Raw genomic sequence first — 20551 nt, 5'->3', positions numbered from 1 at the left:
TGACTGTAACATTCAAAGTCAGAGTCGTGCAAATCTTGGGTTGGACCCCCATGATGATCCCAAGCATCACCTGCATTCCATGCGGTAGCTATTGGTGCGTTTGGGCGTCACATGTAACTGGAAATGTTTCTTCTGTTAGGTTCTATAGTGACTTTTTTCGTAGTCATTTGCATATTTTAGTATTATGCCCCCAAAATCAAATATCCCCTACTTTTTTTGAATAGTATATTACTGCATATGGATGGGCATACTCCTCGCAGTGTTTCGTTTGATTACAGCTAGTCTCACTTAACACTGCTGTAATGGAAGCACATTTCTGTTCCAAATTAAGACTGGTCAATAGTCCGATTAACAACCAATAGCTAACTGCGTAACAATATCATTACGCTTTAAACTGAGCTCCAAACTGGACCGAATAGGTTTACTTAACGTTACGTCATGACTCAGAATTTTATAATGCACAATTAACCAGTGCACAACAGAATATTACAGAAAACTAAATGCGTGACAAACGAGGCTATCTAAACGGATACACTCCCTCAAAAGCTCAAGTATCAGAAACCAATCCAGCAATGGCCAGAGAAGGGATTTCTCGGACCTTGGTTCAGGAATATGATAGATGGGATATGTATTATATAGCCCCGTTTATCCAACATATTTACAGTGTTTCTCATGTTGGTAAATATGTAGCAGCAAACCATTATGGAAACGTGTGTAGAGTCAATCCAAATACGGCTTATATTTTAGTTTTATTATTATAATCTACAAATCATTTACAAAATATACAAAATATACAATTATAGGTTTACTTATATACATATAAATATACAAAACAAAGGGCCCAAGGCACATAACCACAATTTACATGTACATATTTACAGATCTGCTTATTCTTTATTTAATTTGTTACGTAATAGCCAATTGGTTGTCAAAATGTCTGTTATCCAACAGTGTAATCTTAGGCGGACCAACAAGAGAGGCAGAGTATAAAATACGTACTATTTTAAAGTAGCTAAGTCTCTAACTCAATATCATCCAAAATCTTCAATATTAAAAACACGATTTATTTGTCAAATTAAATCAACATTCTTGTTGTGATCTTACCGGAAAAAGATGGGCTTTTGATATCCAATATTTAAGACAAAATAAACATTTTACCATTGGTACACGAATCGTGTACCATAATGCGCTTCAGCCCAAGTTGTATCAAGAGACTCGAGGGACGAGGCTAGACACATTGCACCAAATCAAACGGCGTATGTAGACTGGAATAACCAGACGCTCGAAATTTGCACTCGCTCGAGACTGCTGGCTTATTTCGCCGAACATAACTGATTTGAAATTGGAGTAAAAACGGAAACCATTGAATGTAAATCAGTTTATATACATTCATATTACAGTATTATATGTGTTGCGACCTACTCTTGTCAATTTCTAGGTCCCAAATGTTAGCGATTTAGCTCCTTTAAGTTAAAGACTGGTGTTGTTATGTAATAAACACCATCTGAGTAGAATTGCCCCAATCGTTTCCAAAAAGGAATCTAACTTGTGTGTGGAGTTAGACTTGTATCTAAATTTCTATGGTCTAATTAAAGCAAGCTATTTGAACGATTAGTAAAATACATGTTGGATTGTCAATAAACAATCTTAAATACCTTTGAGATCTATTCATCGAATAAAAGAGTATAATACCCGATGGATTGTCAATAAACAAAACTTAAACAACTTTAAAATATACTCATTGAATAAACAACTTAAAAATAGACTCATTGAATAGAAAACAACCATAAAATTCTTGGAATTTGGTCAAAAATAAAACTGTCGATTTCATTGGATGTTATATGTTGATTTATTTTGTTCGATGGCGATCTGACTTCGTTGAAAACATTAAGCCAATAAATAACCTATTTTGTGTTCATTCAAACTCCTCCCAGATTTTATAGACATTTGGTTTCATTAAAATCGGATGAAATGTCTCGAGTTTTGAACCTTTTGACTGTCAGGGGCAGTAACTCAAAACATAACTGAGTGTAAAAAGTAAGGTAGTAATTTAATTTAATACGATACATAAGCAAGATCGTGTTTGTTCTGAAATTATTTTTTCATGAAAAAACTCGAGACAGAAAGTTTTAAGTAAGTTGTTCCCGAAGAAAAGAAGTTCAAATTGGTATGATTCTAGATGTAGCATTCTCAAGACATGTAGTTGGAGATTCGAAACTTTTTTTTCTTGTGCTGGTAGCTTAAACAATTCAAAACATTGATAATGATGTACATATGCATATTTCCCCCCTTTCTGATCGATGCAATAAGTTCTGTTCACTAGGGAGCCCCCACCCCTCTTCTGGAAAATTATGACGCTGCCTCTGATAAAAAAAAACCTTCCTTTACTCAGATTTTAATTGCTTGCTGGTAGCACCCGAATAACCAGCGGTTGTCAGGCAAGATACGCCCACATTGTGCAAGAGATGGATAGAGAACAAGCTAAAAGCAAAAGCGATTTTTCAACAATCAGGGCCATAATCCAGAATGGTATGGTCTGAAATGCGCAAATATCAAAACGGACTGAGATCTTTGAGATATAAAGATATAGTTTAAGTTTCATCAAAATCAGATAAAAATTGGGACCTCTAGAGGGTCCACAACCTTCGTATTAGATACTTTTACAGAATTTGCGTATAAAGAGCGTTCATTTTGTCGAGCAGTTTCATTTCGATTTTTCCGAAATTCGGATTCAATCTTCATTATGGTGGAATGGTGATGTATTTAAACGGTTTTTAAAATCGGATAAACATTTGTGACCTCTAGAGAATCCACAAGCTAAAAATGCGCTTTTTCGAACAATCAAGGGCTATAATTCAGGAAGTTACGTTCGGATATGCGTGATTACTAAAAGGAACCAAGATCTTTGTGGATAATCATAAATTTAAAGTTTCATCAAAATTGGATAAAAATGGTGGCCTCTAGAGGATCCACAATCTTGTTATAACCATATTTTTACACTTTTTTGCGTACGAGGGGCGGCCATTTTGTCCGGCAGTTTTGGTCCGATTTTCACAAAATTCTAACCCATCCATTATTAGTGTGTAACGGTGATATATTCGAACGGTGTTTGAAATCGGATAAAAATTGTGACCTCTAGAGGGCCCACAAGCTAAAAACGAGATTTTTCGTACAATTCAGTAAGTTAAGATCTTTGGATTATAAACATTTATTTCAAGTTTTGTCAAAATCGGATCAAAATTTGACTTCTAAGGGGTTCATAACCTTGAAATACCAAATGTTTACACTATTTGCGAACGAGGGGCGGTCATAATTCAACAAATTACGATCCGATATGCGCGAATATCGAAGGGAAGTGTGATCTTTGGGTTATAAACATGCATTTAAGTTCCATCCAAATTGGGTGTAAATTGTGACCCCTAGAATGTCCACAAGCTAAAAACGTGATTTTTCGCCATAATCCATGAAGTTATGGTCCGATACATGTACTTGCCAATATCGAAAGAAACCGAAATCTTTTGGAGATAGACCTATATTTCAGGTTTCGTCAAAGTCGGATAAAAAATTGTGACATGTAGAGTGTCCACAAACAAAATTGTGGACGGGTGGACGTCTGGACAGGGGCGACGGCATAATACGTCCACATGAAAATGTAGGCGTACATGTATATAAATATGGAATTGAAAGTAGTGTAAATATTTTCCTTTGACATACATTTACAAGTTCAACCCAGTGCAAAACTATGTTGCATCTTCTCCATTTAAGGTGTAGGGTTCGTTACAAATTGGAATAAGCTTAATTCATAAAATTAAGAAAAACAAAATTGTGATAGACAACTTATATATTTACATTCTACATGTATAATTACCTATATCTCCATTTTTGTAGTATCCATAACAATAATCATTAATTGTAATTGATCATTAATGATTAAATACTGCACCAAACACAAAATTAACACTCTTAACTGCACAATTACATTTATTTTTAAAAATTTGATTTGTAATGACCTACCTATTGATGTCCAAATTCATAAACAGTCTGTAAAATTTATGGTATGTTTTAAACGGTAAAAACAAATGTGGACTACTTGCACAAAATGGTAGCCAATCAAATGCAAGTGATAATATTAATTATATTTGTGAAAAACATGAAATGCATAAGAAAAAACTGAAATAATAAGTAGGATGGTAAATGTCGCCACTAACAAATATAAAGTTAATGACCTGCAAACTGCTGCCGCTATCAATGACATGTTATTTATGAAACATTCTCACGAAGTCTGTGATAAAGAGCAAATAAACGAGATTTTAGAGTATTTATGTACAAAATAACTAAATTTATGTATTTATGAAACTGTAAATAATTGTAAAATTATTGTAAATTTTATTATTAGTATTTCTACCATTATTATTATTATTATTATCGCATCTGTACTTCTGTATGTATACCTTTGTGTATGAAATAAATATATTATTATTATTATAATGAAGTAATTTTAAAATTTCGTTTTCTATACATGCAGCAAACAACCATTCCCTTTGATATAGACAGATAGTGAAAAAAATAACATTTCAAAATGGCTAATAATGTACCTGTCACAGACAATGTCAGGCACAGATTCAGGCTTTGTCAGGCACTAAACCTCTGGTGCCTGTCATTTTGTCCGGCACTGATTTGTCTTTTTTATTGATATTATTAATACATGTCCTGCACTAAGTTGAAAATGTCAGGTACTATTTCATTAGTGTCTGACATTTTGTCAGGTACATCTAAAACCATTATTTCCGGGCCTGCCTTAGACTCATCAACATGTAATCCAAGAGTTAAAGTTCCTCTTATTCATATTCCTACATGTACATGTTCTGTAAACTATATTATGTATCTTTTTTTTTTTTTACAAAATAAACAGTTGATCAAGAATTCATTTTTTTTAAGGAAAAGAATGAAGGATCAAAATATCACAAGTATCTAATAAAAATAAAGTCTATGGAAAAAGTATCAATTTGCTTCTTTAGTTTAAGAATTCATCTTTTTTTAAGGAAAAGGATGAAGGATCAAAATATCACAAGTATCTAATAAAGTCTATGGAAAAAGTATCAATTTGCTTCTTTAGTTTAAATCCTAATAGGCCTATTTTGATTTTTTCCTGCCTCTTGTTCGTCTTGGCATAGGGGGTGTTCTTGTTGCACCTAGTAGACTACTGGAGGGAGTTTGCAAGGATGACTTGACAATGGGACAATCAGATATATAATGCTGCTTTAGTTCCTTTAAAGTATGAAAAGAAACCGAACAAAGGTCACATTGCTTTTTACCTGATTCGTTTTTTACAAAACTCTCTGGTTCTGATTTCACCATTCCAGATTCTTCTTTCACCGCAGATCTTACCTGACTCTGTGATGTCGGTCTCAAGGCCAATTTAACTACCGAACATTCCGAATTTAAATGTTTTTCAAGTTCCTGAAGAGATTTACATGACGCAGAGCACAAACTACACGGAAATTGTTGTGAAATATGATGATCATCTATGTTATGTTGAAGGAGTTGGTCTGCTGTTTGATAAATTGCGTAACAGATTTTACACACGAATGGCTTATAGGACAAATGTTTGATATAATGTTTGTGAAATTTTTCATATGTAGAAAATGTTTGATTGCAGACAGAGCATCGCTTAGTCCTTAACTCTCTAGTGATCCGTGATTTCTTTACAAAGTACTGTTTGTAAAGAGACAAGTCAGTTTCAAAATGAAATGGTAAATGGTTTTCGGCTCTTGATTCCTCAAAAAATCCTAATCCACAGTATTTACAAGAAAATAGTGAAGGGTCTATGTCAGGAGTATGAGGTATCTCGATGAGCTTGTCCTTTTTTTCTTGTTTTATTTCAGCATCCATTTCAATACTTGGTAACTGTAAACTGCCTTCAGTCTTTACATCAGATAATGATGTTGCAAATGATGATTGTGTGGGTGAATTATTCTCTGTTTTTATGAATTCAGTAGAAGAGGTAGATATTTCTGGTGAATTATCTTCAGACTTTATTTCAGTAGACGATAAATGGGCAGATGGTTCTTGTGAATCATCAGATGAATCATCATCATTTATTGTTATTACATAAGAATCTTCATCATAAGCACCATCTTCAGAGTTCCCAAAGAAATTAATCGAATCTCCACACAGATCAATGTTCAGCTTTTCACGTTTTATTTGCCTGCTATAAACTTCATTTTCACTAAGATCCAAAGACAAGTGTGAAGCATTTGTACCATGTTCAAGTTTTAAAGACTGGGTTATCATTTCACAGAATTCTTCTCCTTTAATACTTCCCATACATTTGTTCTCATTCAACAGATCTCCATCAGGCCAATTTATGGTGTGATTAGGCGTTTCTGGCATTATAGTATTATTTACATCACTTTCATTTTCAGATATAAAATATATGGCTGGTTCTTTCAGTGGGACTTCCATAGGTTCATCTGAAGCATTATCAAACCCTCCATAACTTTCATCAGTGACTTCTTTCTTAATAGTTAAAGGCTTACTTTTCAGTAGACAAGTTGAAGAGTTTCTTGAAGATGCATCCTGCTCTTTCACTGTACATGTAGATGCTGTGTTTGGTGCTCCAGTGCTAACTTCTCCTCTATCATTAAAGTCTAGATAGAATTTCTCAAACAGGTTATCGGTTCTGTCATTCTTGTTTGCATCAGGGATGATGTTCTTGGATTGGGAATTTCTGTTTGTTACTAATTTGTGTAATGGTTCTGATTTGAACTTTTGGGGAACAGATTCAGCAGCATTACCTTTTTTCTGTCTTTTCTTTGAGCCATTAAAATATTTTGGGCCCTTCCTCTTTTTCTTACGTGTATCGTTAGCATTTCCCCCTAAATCCCCTTTATTGATAGCTACAGACTCCAGATGGACAGTATCTAACATTTGGATTTCAGGTAGCACATCATCAAGTTTTAGTTCAACTGAATGTTTTGTGCGTAATATAGGATAAATATTATCAATAGGTGTTAATTTAAGACAAAAGGTTTTTCTGTCCTTTATAATTTCCAGGCGTGGGGCATCTATTTTATTCTGGGGTATTGGAGAAAGGATTACATCAGCAAAAAGATTTCTCACATTTGGTTCTGTCTTTAATCTATCCATTTCATGATTCAAACTTGATTTCATCACCAGACTGTTAATTTTAGAATGTGTTGCAGCAGCAGCATCTCTTAAGTTGTTATCAGCTTTAGGATCATCTTCATCAAAAATGTTTCTTCTTCCTCCGATTTGAGCTGCTCCTGAAAAATGTATCTCTTCCTCAGGCAGTAACTGTTTATTGTAATCATCAGAACAATGGATACCTGTTTCTTCAGTTGCTAATGGTTCAATTTCAATAATTCTATTACCAGAATTGATAGAATCTTCTAATAACCTTTCTCTCCCCATTCTTATTATTCCATCTTCTCCTAGATCTGCATCTTCTTCGTCAGTATCTTCTTGTCCATCATAATCTATTTCAATTTCAAACTCTGGTTCTTGGATTTCTGCAGCTTTGTTCTTGGATTTCTTCTGTGTTTGCTCTTGATCTCTTCCTATTGCCAAATATCTATTGCCATGCTGCAGGCTATAATGTCTATGCAATTTGTTCTTGGATTCAAATGGCTTTCCACACAGTGCACAAAACCGTCGAAAGGGGCCAAAATGACTTATCAAATGATTGTCATAAGATCTGAACGTAAAAAATTTAGCATTGCAAATACAACAATTATAAGTAAATCTTTCATCAGATTTTTTGTGAAATTTTTCATGTTCGGTTAAAAACTTGACATGCAAAAAACCTTCACCACAGTTATTTGTTGAACAGACAAAAGGAGTTGGACCATCACATCCTTGTTTCCAGATTTTCTGCATTATTAATTTTTCCTCATCTTCCTTCTTATTAAAAAGATTTTTGATATCAGAATCACATTTAGTCATGGCATTAGGCATAGTTGAAAGTTTTCCACCACTGATTCGAACAGACTGACTGAGAAGACTGGATAACTTTAAACGTGCTGACATTAGATCAGGACCTTTATTTGACAAATTAGTTGAAGATGATGGTGGATCTAAATTTATGATTTTACCAGAATCAGCACTTTCCTTAGATTCTATAGGAATCTTTGGTTTCGATTTCCCTCTTTTCTTCTTTCCTTTCGTGACTGCTTTTTCTACCTCCTGTGAAGCAATACTGATACTTGTCTCTCCGTTTGAATTTTCAACCCAATATATTGATGGCACAGCACTGACTTTCAGTGTTTGGTCAATTTTAAAACCATTTCGGAATACAGGAACATCCATTTTTTCAAAGCATTTATGATCAAAATGTTGGGAACATACCCGGATATGTTGCAGCGGTATGTCTTTTTCCTTAAAATCTTCAGTAAAACGCTCCACAAAATCCATCCAGGCTATTTTCAGAAGGATAACCTTTGGTAGTCCGAACAACAATATTTTACCATTTCGTTGTGAACCACATACAGTACATGCATCATTGATCTTTTGTGCAGGTTTAATTGCTTTTCTTGATTCATATCTTACTTTTGGAGCCATGATTTTTGATAATAAGGCATTTTTAGAGGTTGGTATGGACCCTGACCTCCCTTCATCTTTGTCTTTGTTAAATATTGATGGTATGGCACCTGGCTTTAATACCTTTTGGATTCCAACACCAAATTCTCCAACTTTTCTATTTATTACTTTCCAACAAGATGTGGTAAAATGTTGAGAACAGACCTGGGAAAGCTCTGGGTTGAATTCAGGTTTAAATCGGCTGACATATTCTAACCAACGCTCTCGCTCCTCACCATATTTCGGAAATGGATGAAGGGTAACTCCCATTACTAAAGGACTATCACACAGAACACAGCGATAGTAGCTTGATATCTGCAACCTCCTTAGTCTCTCTTCTGTAAACAAAAAGAAAGAAAAAGAAATAAGTTTTATTTAAAATTTAAAACTGATATTTTACAATCTTTTTATGAAACCTGTGTCTCAAGTTAAATTTAAAAAATTGAATTCTTATTGCAAGTTCTGCTCACAAAAACTATTCTATCAGGGCAGTTTAGGATCTTTTGTTCATTAGTTGGTCATTCTTTAATTTTCTGTTAATCATGAAATTATTTTTACAGGTAATCTATTGTGGTCCAAACTATTTTTATCTGTAAGTAACGTATTTGAAAATCTCTATTGGTAGCCATGCTTGAAATAAACTAAACAGTTATGTACAAACAGGGAATCAAAACTATGCCAATTGACTCAATCACTGAGTTAATGACAGACCTTATGATGCAAAGCGCACATATTAACCATTCCAACTATTTACCAACTATGTCTGAAACTTTGCCTAAAAGCATAATAAAGGGTGCTGATGATGACAAAATTCAAACTTTCTCAGTTATGCCTGCATGGATTTTCATCAAATTTGGCATGAACAATATTTAATGTAAATCCCAGGAACCTAATGGACACATTTCAGCTATAGATCGTGGTTTGTCTAGTATCCATGGAAATGCCAAAAAATGTTGAGTTTTCTTGGGAATTCTATAAGTTCAAGCTAAAAAGAGATATCTATAATCCCTTTTGTAGCCTACATTGAAAGTACATATAGAGGTTATAATTTTAAAGCAACATTTAGACATCAAAAACATTAAAAACTGAAATTCAGCAATGTTTCAATCCACAGATGGCAGACCTGAATAATCGCATCTTAGACGGAATTCCATCTGATGTCATATAGATAGGCGCCAATGGTCGAGTGCGAAGCTGTTGCTGGAGGCAGCCTTGATTGTTTACTGCGGATCACGTGACAGATGTGTACGATGTCATAATTTATTCAAGAACTGCTCTAGGTCAGGGAAACCTTCTCGTTAGCTATACCGTACATAGTTTTTATACGTCCACATTCATAATGTGAACGTATTATGCCGTCGCCCCTGTCTGTGTGTGTGTGTGTGTGTGTGTGTGTGTGTGTGTGTGTCTGTGGTTCGCCTACAGGGCGCAATTCTTCATGGATTTTCTTCAAACTTGGTATACTTATTCCTTATACCCCAAGGAAGATCCCTATTGTTTTTGGTGCATGCCCGACCCCCCGGGGCAGAGCCACGCCCATTTCTAGTATTTGTTTGTTTGTCGTCTACAGGCCACATTTCTTAACTAATAATCTTGAAACTTTGCATACACATTCTTTGTACCCTAAGGAACATCCCTATCGTTTGGGGTGCATGCCCAACCCCCAGGGGCAGAGCCACGCCCATTTTCTTTTCGTGTGTCTTTGTGTCGCCTACAGGGCGCAATTCTTACTGGATTTTCTTCAAACTTGGTATACTTATTCCTTATACCCCAAGGAAGATCCCTATTGTTTTTGGTGCATGCCCGACCCCCAGGGGCAGAGCCACGCCCATTTCTAGTATTTGTTTGTTTGTCGTCTACAGGCCACATTTCTTAACTTATAATCTTGCATACACATTCTTTGTACCCTAAGGAACATCCCTATCGTTTGGGGTACATGCCCAACCCCCAGGGGCAGAGCCACGCCCATTTCCCATTTTCTTTTCGTGTGTCTTTGTGTCGCCTACAGGGCGCAATTCTTACTGGATTTTCTTCAAACTTGGTATACTTATTCCTTATACCCCAAGGAAGATCCCTATTGTTTTTGGTGCATGCCCGACCCCCAGGGGCAGAGCCACGCCCATTTCTAGTATTTGTTTGTTTGTCGTCTACAGGCCACATTTCTTAACGTATCATCTTGAAACTATGCATACTTATTCTTTGTACCCTAAGGAACATCCCTATCGTTTGGGGTGCATGCCCGACCCCAAGGGGCAGAGCCACGCCCACTTTCTTTTCTTTGTATGTCTGTGTGTCGCCTATAGGCCACAATTCTTAATCAATCGTCTTGAAAATTTTTCATATGAATTGCTTATACCCTAAGTATGATCCCTATTGTTTTTGGTGCATGCCCGACCCCCAGGGGCAGAGCCACGCCAATTCCTTATATTTATTTATTTGTTTGTCATCTACAGACCGCATTTCTTAACGTATCATCTTGAAACTATGTATACTTATTCTTTGTACCCCAAGGAACATCCCTATCGTTTGAGGTGCATGCCCGACCCCAGGGGCAGACCCACGTCCATTTTCTTTTCTTTTTATGTCTGTGTGTCGCCTATAGGCCACAATTCTTAATCAATCGTCTTGAAAAATTTTCATATGAATTGCTTATACCCTAAGTATGATCCCTATTGTTTTTGGTGCATGCCCGACCCCCAGAGGCAGAACCACGCCCATTCCTTATATTTATTTATTTGTTTGTCATCTACAGACCGCATTTCTTAACGTATCAACTTTACATACTTATTCCTTATACCCTAAGGATGATCCCTATTGTTTTTGGTGCATGCAAGCCTCCCCGGGGCAGAGCCACGCCCATTTTTTGTATTTGTTTGTTTGTCGTCTACAGGCCACATTTCTTAACGTATCATCTTGAAACTTTGCATACTTATTCTTTGTACCCTAAGGAACATCCCTATCGTTTTGGGTGCATGCCCAACCCCCAGGGGCAAAGCCACGCCCATTTTCTTTTTTATGTCTGTGTGTCGCCTACAGGCCACAATTCTTAATCAATCGTCTTGAAATTTTTTCATATGAATTGCTTATACCCTAACGATCATCCCTATTGTTTTTTTACCCCCAGGGGCAGAGCCACGCCCATTTTCTTTTCTTTTTATGTCTGTGTGTCACCTACAGGCCACAATTCTTAATCAATCGTCTTGAAAAAATTTCATATGAATTGCTTATACCCTAACGATGATCCCTATTGTTTTTGGTGCATGCCCGACCGCCAGGGGCAGAGCCACGCCCATCCCTTATATTTATTTATTTGTTTGTCATCTACAGATCGCATTTCTTATCGTATCACCTTGAAACCTAGCATACATATTCCTTCTATCCTAAGGAACATCCCTATTATTAGTGGTGAATACCCAACACCCAGGGGCAGAGCTACGCCCATTTTCTTTTTTTATGTCTGTGTGTCACTTGCAGACCGCATTTCTTAATCGATCATCTTGAAAACTTTTTTATACTTATTCCTTATAGCCTAAGGCTACTTTTTATACTTATTCCTTAATCCTAAGGCCGACCTCTATTATTATTTTTGGTGCATGCTCGACCCCTTGGGACAGAGCCACGCCTAACGTTTGTGTGTCCTGTGTTTTGCCTACAGACCGCAATTCTTAACAGATCCTTTTGAAACTTTGCATACCTATTCGAAACGTCATGCTTTTAGAATAAAGACATCGATTGTTTTAAAATAAAAATTGTGTTCTGTTCATGTGAACGAAGTGTTAAACTGATAGCAGTCCTACAACCCAGTTTTATTTCACAGACCCTCAATGCAAACTGGACCATATCAAACAAAACAGGAATGTGGACGTATATTGCTGCGTTAGCGATGCTCTTGTTTTCTTTAAGCTTGTATCTCCATATTACATAACAAACAGTCAACTGGGTTCATTTACACATGGAACAAGTAAGCAAAGTCTTAATAAGATTTGTGTTGAAAAGCTAGTATGTATCTTAGACTACTCAGTGCCTTTAATCAAATGTTAAATAATCAATCTGAACACATTTTCACATGGATTAAGCTTGAATTTTTCAAAAACTGCAATCACGCACAGTTACTTTAAAGTAAAGGAACTAAACTAAACCTCTATTCTTTGGGTCCTAGAATGGATGAAAATGGGTCGAAAAACACATATATAAAACTGATTTACATTCAATTTTTAAAATTTCTAATCAGTAGCCAGTATATTTCGGTGCGATCAAAATGTATACCGGTACGTCAACAGTTCAAATTGAATGTCAGTCTTTACGCTTGGTTAATCGAGTCTACTTCGGGAGTACGACTTGATATACTTCAGCACTGACATTTTGCCCCATTCATCAAGGTGCCTCATAACAATTGGCACTCAAGACAATATAGGGATTTTGAAATGTTCATTGTTTCTTACTGGAGCCCTTATTTTCAAGTTCATGTAACAACATCAATATTGATTGAAATAGAGCAATATTTCCAAAATCAAGCCTACATGTATGACAATATTGAGTTAAAGATGCATGTAAGATCTAGATAAAAAGCTTGCCGTTCTTGTTATAATACTTCAAAATTCAAAATCAATATATTGAAAATTTCATTCAAATTACTTTACATGTAGTATAGTAAGTGACATTATCACTGTTTTTAGTTTACACCGATAAGCTTTCTTGTTAATTGAGACTTAATCACTGAGCCTTGCTTCTTCATTTCTAAAATTAAATCATTGAATGGCGATAGTATTTCAATTCGATTTCATCTGCGCTATTTGATGGTCTAGAGACTAGAGAGTTGATTATAAGCTTGTCATGTGAATAAATGTCTAAATAATATTTTATGCAACATCTGACCCATAAATAATAGAGGCTGCCAGGCAGGATACGCCCACTTTTTGCAAGAGATGGATAGAGAACATGCTAAAAATAAACGGGATTTTTTGTACAATCAGGGGCAATAATCCAGAAAGTTATGGTCTGTAATGTGCAGATATCAAAAGGGACTGAGATCTTTGGGATGTAAAGATATGTTTTAAGTTTCATCAAAATCTGATAAAAATTGTGACCTGTAGAGAGAGGGCCCACAACCTTCATATTGCATACTTGTACAAAATTTGCGTACAAAGTGAAAGAGCGGCCATTTTGTCAGGCAGTTTCATTTCGATTTTCCCAAAATTCGAATTCAACCTTCATTATGGTGGAATGTATGGAAGGGTATCGCTGCCAATATTAAATGCTCTGCTACAATGTCTTTTCTATTGATTATATGTAAAAAGTACAATGTACAAAGTCATAATACCGGTAATGATAAAGTCAAAATAACTCTAAGGCAAGAGTTAAATGTAAAACGTCAAATGTTAAGTGTTAAATGACAAATGTTTTGTGGGAAAATGCTTTTTTTTGACGTGTCTACATTTTACATTTCTCTCATTACATTTTACATTTGCTCTCTGCCACATCCCATTTGTCCTTCACGCATTCTACATAGCATGTTTCACACAGCATCAACTTGCATATGCAAATGTAGGATATCACATGACTTATTAACATATACGGAAACCTGGCACACTATAAGCCAGAACAAGGATATTCACGACACTATAACAGGAAATCAGCCTAGCACACAATAAAAATTTACTTACCATGACACTTTGGATGGCACTTTATAATGATTACGGGTGGGGGTGGGGGGACTGTGCAATGTCCAAATACGAAATTTCAGGTATCATGTTACATATTAGTGAAAATCACATTCATTTCTGTTTGTAAATATGTAAATAGTTTTCTGGTACAATCGTATTTTCATAATTTAAATCCAATAAATATCACACTATTAAAAGGGTATTCAAGTAAAAATACTGGTCTAAATACGAAATTCCTGATACCATTTTAAGTATCACTGATTGCTCTTTTCAAATATGCAAATAATTTTCTGGCACATTCATATTTGCTTAACTTTACAAAGTTGAAGTGAAGGAAGGGGGGGGGGGGGGTACTAAACTAAACTAAAACAGAGATACAGGGCTTAATCAAAAATTCTCTATGTCCATACTAAAAGATGTATAGTCATTCCTCTCTTTAAATATATTATTTATTTGTTGGGCACAATGCTTATATATTGTTGTTTTTTTAATGGATCAAAGTAGGCTACTCAACTCTGTTTATAATGTTTATAGAGAGACCGGAAAGAGTGGGGGTGTTTAAAATATAAAAATACGGGTATTAATACGAAATTCCAGTTATTGTGTTATAAATTACTGGAAAGTATGTTCATTGGCTGCTTGAATCTATCAATTATTTCCTGGCACATTCAAAATTACGCACGGTCAAAGTTTCTTATGGTGTGCCAGCTTGATTTCTTTTGTCGTGCAGTGAATATCCTTATAGTGTGCTTGTGCCGGGTTTCCATATATGTTAATAAGTCACGTGATATCCTACATTTGCATACGCAAGTTGATGCTGTGCGAAAGTTCCTATGTAGAAAGCGTGAGGGACAAATGGGATGCGGCAAAGCGCAAATGTAAAATGTAATGAGAGAAATGTCAAATGTAAACACGTCAAAAAAAGCATTTTCCCACAAAACATTTGTCATTTTACATTTAACTCTTGCCTTAGAGGTATTTTGAGTTTATCAATATCGGTATTAGGACTTTGTACATTGTACTTTTTACATATAATCAATGGAAACAACATTGTCGCAGAGCATTTAATATTGGCAGCGATACCCTTCCATAGGAATGGAGATATATTTAAACGGTTTTTAAAATCGGGAAAAAAAATTGTGCAAGCTAAAAATGCAATTTTTTTGAACAATCAGGAGCCATAATCCAGGAAGTTACGTTCAGATACGCGCGATTATCAAAAGGAACCAAGATCTTAGTGTGTAATGGTGATATATTCACGTTTTTTTTTAAATTCTGTAAAAATTGTGACCTCTACTGGGACCACAAACTAAAAACGTCATTTTTCGTACAATCTGGGGCCATAATTCAGGAAGTTACGATCTGATATGCACGAATATCAAAAGGAACCAACATCTCTGGGTTATAAACATGTATTTCAAAACATATATTTCAAGTTTCATCAAAATTGGATCAAAATTGTGACCTCTAGAGGGTCCACAACCTTGATATACCAGATGTTATACACTATAAGCGTAGGAGGGGCGGCCATTTTGTCTGGCAATTTTGGCCCGATTTTCTCGAAATTCAATCTCAATGAACATTACGGTGTATAACGGTGATATATTCGACCGTTTTTTTTTAATCGGATAATAATTGTGACCTCTAGAGGGCCCACAAGCTAAAAACATGATTTTTCATACAACCAGGGGCCATAATTCAGGAAGCTAATAATAATAATAATAATGAAGTTTTATATAGCATCTTCTCCATGTTGACACATACTCAAAACGCTTTTAGTAATGGCTCTACTCAGTCTACTGGTAAAACTGTCGAAACAGGAAAGTCTTTAGTGCGGATTTAAATTGATTAAAAGTAGATTCTTGATCTGTTGTGAAAGTTCGTTCCGTAATCTAGGACCAGTTGAACTGAAAGACCTATAGTTATTATACCCAAATGACTTTAAATTATACCTTCGCACAACTAGTGACTGTTTATTTTGAGAGCGAGGTGATCTAATAGGGTTGTAGTCATATAAGAGTTCAGATAAGTATTGAGGATCTGCATTATTGTGACATTTATACACTAATGTTAGTATTTTGTATTTGACTCGCGCCTCGACGGTAACCAGTGTAAAGAAGGTAGCACATTCTGGATAGTCTCTGATGTTGCATATACAGCGTAGATGATAGTAGCATGTACAGCATACCATATCAACCTGAGTGGCCATTGTCAGAGAAGGATCAAATATCACTCCAAGGTTTCAAACATTTTTGGAGAAATTTATTTCTGAATTACCAATGGTGATTTTAAGATCAGGTAGTAACTTGAGTTGATGTGATGAACCTACTAACAGAGCTTCTGTTTTATCGTCGTTCAATTTTAGTTTGTTCGCTTTCATCCACTGTATAACTGCCAGCGAACAGTCAGTAGTTTTTTGTAAGGTATCTCTGATTAGCATAGGATTAGACACACCAATGAGTTGAGTATTATCCGCATAAGAGTAGTGCCTCTGATCATAGCCACCGATCACAGACCCCAAAGCGGTTGTATAAAGAACAAAAAACATGGGTCCTAATACACTGCCTTGCGGTACGCCACAGTCAAGTTTAAATGGTAGAGATTTAGCCTCACCAAGTAGAACTGTTTGATGTCTATTACTAAGATATGATGTGATCCATAAAAGCGGTGTACCGGAAATCCAAAACTGGTTTTTCAGTCATCCGATATGCCTGAATATCAAAGTGTTCAGATGCGCTTAACAATAACAAAGTAAAATACAATTTATAATAAAAAAAGAAATTCCTAAAAATTAAATTTATAATAAAAAAGAAGTTCCTAAAAAGTAAGAAGAGAGAGACAATGTAAAAATGATATAAATTTTTTTAAAACTACCCACAAAACAGTCAAATGTGTAAAATCAGTAAAAAGCGTGTTTGAATAAATGAGTTTTCAAGTGTAATTTGAATGTAATGATGGAAGGTGATTTCCGAATAAAATAAGGTAATTTATTCCAAATTAACAGTGCATAAAATGAAAAGGCCCTCTCGCCATAGGATGCTAGTCTGGCTTGAGGTTGTACTAACAGTAAATCGTCACTAGAGGACCTTGTGTTTCTCACCGAAGTGCGGATTTGTATCAGTTCAGATCAGTATGGAGGTGCGAAACGATTGAGACATTTGTATGTGATTAACAATATTTTAAAATCAATTCTGAATGATACAGGAAGCCAATGAAGGGTGTAAAGAATTGGAGTTATGTGCTCATGATAACCCAAACCAGTAAACAGACGTGCTGCAGAATTTTGCAGTTTTTGTAGTTTTGAAAGTAGTTTATCTGGTAGACCAGTTAACAGGGAGTTCAAACAATCAAGACGGGAAATAACAAGAGATTGAATTAAAGTTCTAGTCTAAGTACATGTAGCATCAACAGATAAATATTTACGTATTCTGCTGATATTGCGCAGATTATAGTTGATAGCCATTCTTACCAATATTATTAACATGATTTTCCATTGTAAAATGTGAAATAACAAGAGATTGAATTAAAGTTCTAGTAGCATCAACAGATAAATATTTAAGTATTCTGCTGATCTTGCGCAGATTATAGTTGATAGCCATTCTTACCAATATTATTAACATGATTTTTCATTGTAAAATGTGAGTCAAAGATGGCTCCTATGTTTCTTGCAATAGGTGATGGGGATATAACAGTTTTACACACACGAATTGAAGGATCAGAGTCAACTTTACTAAGACCATTTTTAGAACCAATTTGTGTATATTCAGTTTTGTCATCGTTTAAGAAAGTTTGAAGTCATCCAATTTTTAATGTCATCTATGCACTGTTCGAGTTTTGACTTTGAAAAAGTGAGATGATTGTTAACAGAGGGTTTGAATGATAGATAAATCTGAGTATCGTCAGCGTATAATTGAAAACACAGTCCATGTTTACGTACTATGTCTCCAGGGAGTGAAGTATAAAGACTAAACAGTGTCGGTCCCAGAACTGATCCTTGCGGAATGCCACAAAAAAGAAATTTTTAGGTGAAGCGTGATCACCAACTATAACTGTTTGATCTCGATTTGTTAGATACCAAACACATTCTGTAGTCGATTTAGGAGTATTAGATGGTCAGCAGTGTCGAAAGCTGCTGATAAGTCCAGTAGTACAAGTAGAACAAGTTCACTCTTATCTACAGATAAGTTGATGTCATTGTGTACACGTATGAGAGCTGTTTCTGTGCTATGGTATTTTCTGTAGGTGCTTTGGAACTTTTCCAATAAATCATGATCACTTATATGAGACACTAACTGTTTTGAAATACAACGTTCTAAAAGCTTCGATATAAAACTTAAATTAGACACTAGTCTGTAGTTTCTTTCAAGATTTATGTCAAGACTGGGCTTTTTAATTAAAGGAAATACAATGGTATGCTTAAATACATCAGGGACACAATTTTCACTTTTAGCAGAATTGATGATATCGGTAATATTACTGGAGAAAACACATTAAGATTATCCACTATGAATTTGGATGGAATAGGGCCCAAGAAACAAGTAGTTTTAGAAGATTCTTTCACTAATTTTTTAATATCATTCTCACTGACAGTCTGAAACCTGCACAAAGTCAGAGGGATTTGACAATCGCAATTGGGTTATAAACATGCATTTCAAGTTTCACCAAAATCACAGCAAAATTGTGACCTCGTGAGGGTCTACAACTTTGATATACAAGATGTTTAGACTAATTGTGTACGAGGGGCGGCCGTTTTGTCCGACAATTTTCACGAAATTCGGTGTAACCGTGATATATTTTTAAATCGGATAATAATTGTGATCTCTCGAGGGACCTCAAGCTAAAAATGCCATTTTTTTCGTACAATCAGGGGCCATAATTCAGGAAGTTACGATCCGATATGCGCGAATATCGACAGGAACCAAGATCTTTTGGTTATAAACTTACATTTCTAGTTTCATCAAAATCAGAAGAAAATTGTGACCTCTAGAGGGTCGACAACCTTGATATACCATATTTTTTACACTATTCGAGTACGAGGGGCGGCCATTTTGTCTGTCAGTTTTGGTCCGATTTTTACGAAATTCGAACTCAACCACCCTTACAGTGTAACAGTGATATATTCGAATGGATTTTTAAATCGGATAAAAAATTATGACCTCTATAAGGTCCACAAGCTAAAAATGCGATTTTTCGTACAATCCGGGGCTATAATTCAGGAAGTTACGGTCTGATATGCACAAATTTCGAAAGAAACTGGGATCTTTGGGTTATAAACTTACATTTCAAGTTTCAACAAAATCGGATAAAATTTGTGACCTCTATAGGGTCCACAAGCTAAAAACGCAATTTTTCGTACAATCAGGGGCCATAATCCATGAAGTTACGGTCCGATACATGCCAATATCGAAAGGAACCAAGATCTTAGCCTTAGGGAGATAAACCTATATTTCAAGTTTCGTTGAAATCGGATAAAAATTGAGACCTGTAGAGTGTCCACAAACAAATTGTGGACGGACGGACAAACACGAGCGACTTCATAATTCGACCACATGAAAATGTTGGCGTATAAAAAATTAAGTCTAGCTATTAGCTAACACATCACACAAATATTGGAATACAACTTAAGTTATTTGTGATTGTGATGGATTTATTCATTAGGTTGACATTATTTTGTCCCTCTAATATTCCCGATAATTCAAATTGCTATATTCTACAATTTGATTATTGTTTATAGCCTATTGATATACTGCTTACATTTTATGTAATAAAAAATTATTGTCAATCTTGTGCACTTTTATTTCCAATATGGCGTCGAAACCAAAGCGAAGAAATCGGACAAAATGGTCGGCCATTTTGAATATTACTTCCGTCTCCTTCAAAATATTGTAAATGAACTGAAACATTACAAGCAAAGTTCGTGAATTCTACTTATCCATCAATACAAAAGAAACGTGCCTTCTTTTTTGCTCATCCGGTTCATTTTCTTTTCTTCTTGACCATCGAATTCATGTAAACAGAAAATCCGACTCGCTTCCCGAATGAATGGTAAATATAAAGGGGAATAACTCTCTTGAAAACGGCGAATCGGTTAGCTACACAATAAATAGGCCCTACTGATATATAAAGATAAACTGGTTATATAAATGAAATAAATCATATTCAATGAACCTTTTGCTTTGTTTGTTTTTAATATTTTGAGGCAAATGTAATTCGTGAAATAATGAGGTGTGTGTGCTTGCATAACAAATATGTTTCCACTTCCACTTTAGCGGAAATGAAACAGCCACAAA

At 35.4% G+C, this 20551-nt stretch overlaps 1 protein-coding gene across 1 annotated transcript; it reads right to left on the bottom strand.

Moving 5' to 3' along the window:
- Nucleotides 1–752: 752 nt before the first annotated feature.
- LOC126829766 (uncharacterized) lies at nt 753–20304 on the bottom strand. Its single transcript, XM_050559884.2, has 2 exons — nt 20217–20304; nt 753–8936 (listed from the first exon to the last, which is right to left on the bottom strand). The coding sequence occupies exons 1-2, from the start codon at nt 20239–20241 to the stop codon at nt 5134–5136; spliced, it is 3828 nt and encodes a 1275-aa protein (XP_050415841.1). The 5' UTR covers nt 20242–20304; the 3' UTR covers nt 753–5133.
- Between the last annotated feature and the right edge of the window lie 247 nt (nt 20305–20551).

Source organism: Patella vulgata, chromosome 8, assembly GCF_932274485.2.
Source record: "Patella vulgata chromosome 8, xgPatVulg1.2, whole genome shotgun sequence".
NCBI lineage: Eukaryota > Metazoa > Mollusca > Gastropoda > Patellidae > Patella > Patella vulgata.
The sequence above is the reverse complement of the archived record's forward strand: the minus strand, read 5'-3'. Positions and strand labels throughout refer to the sequence as shown.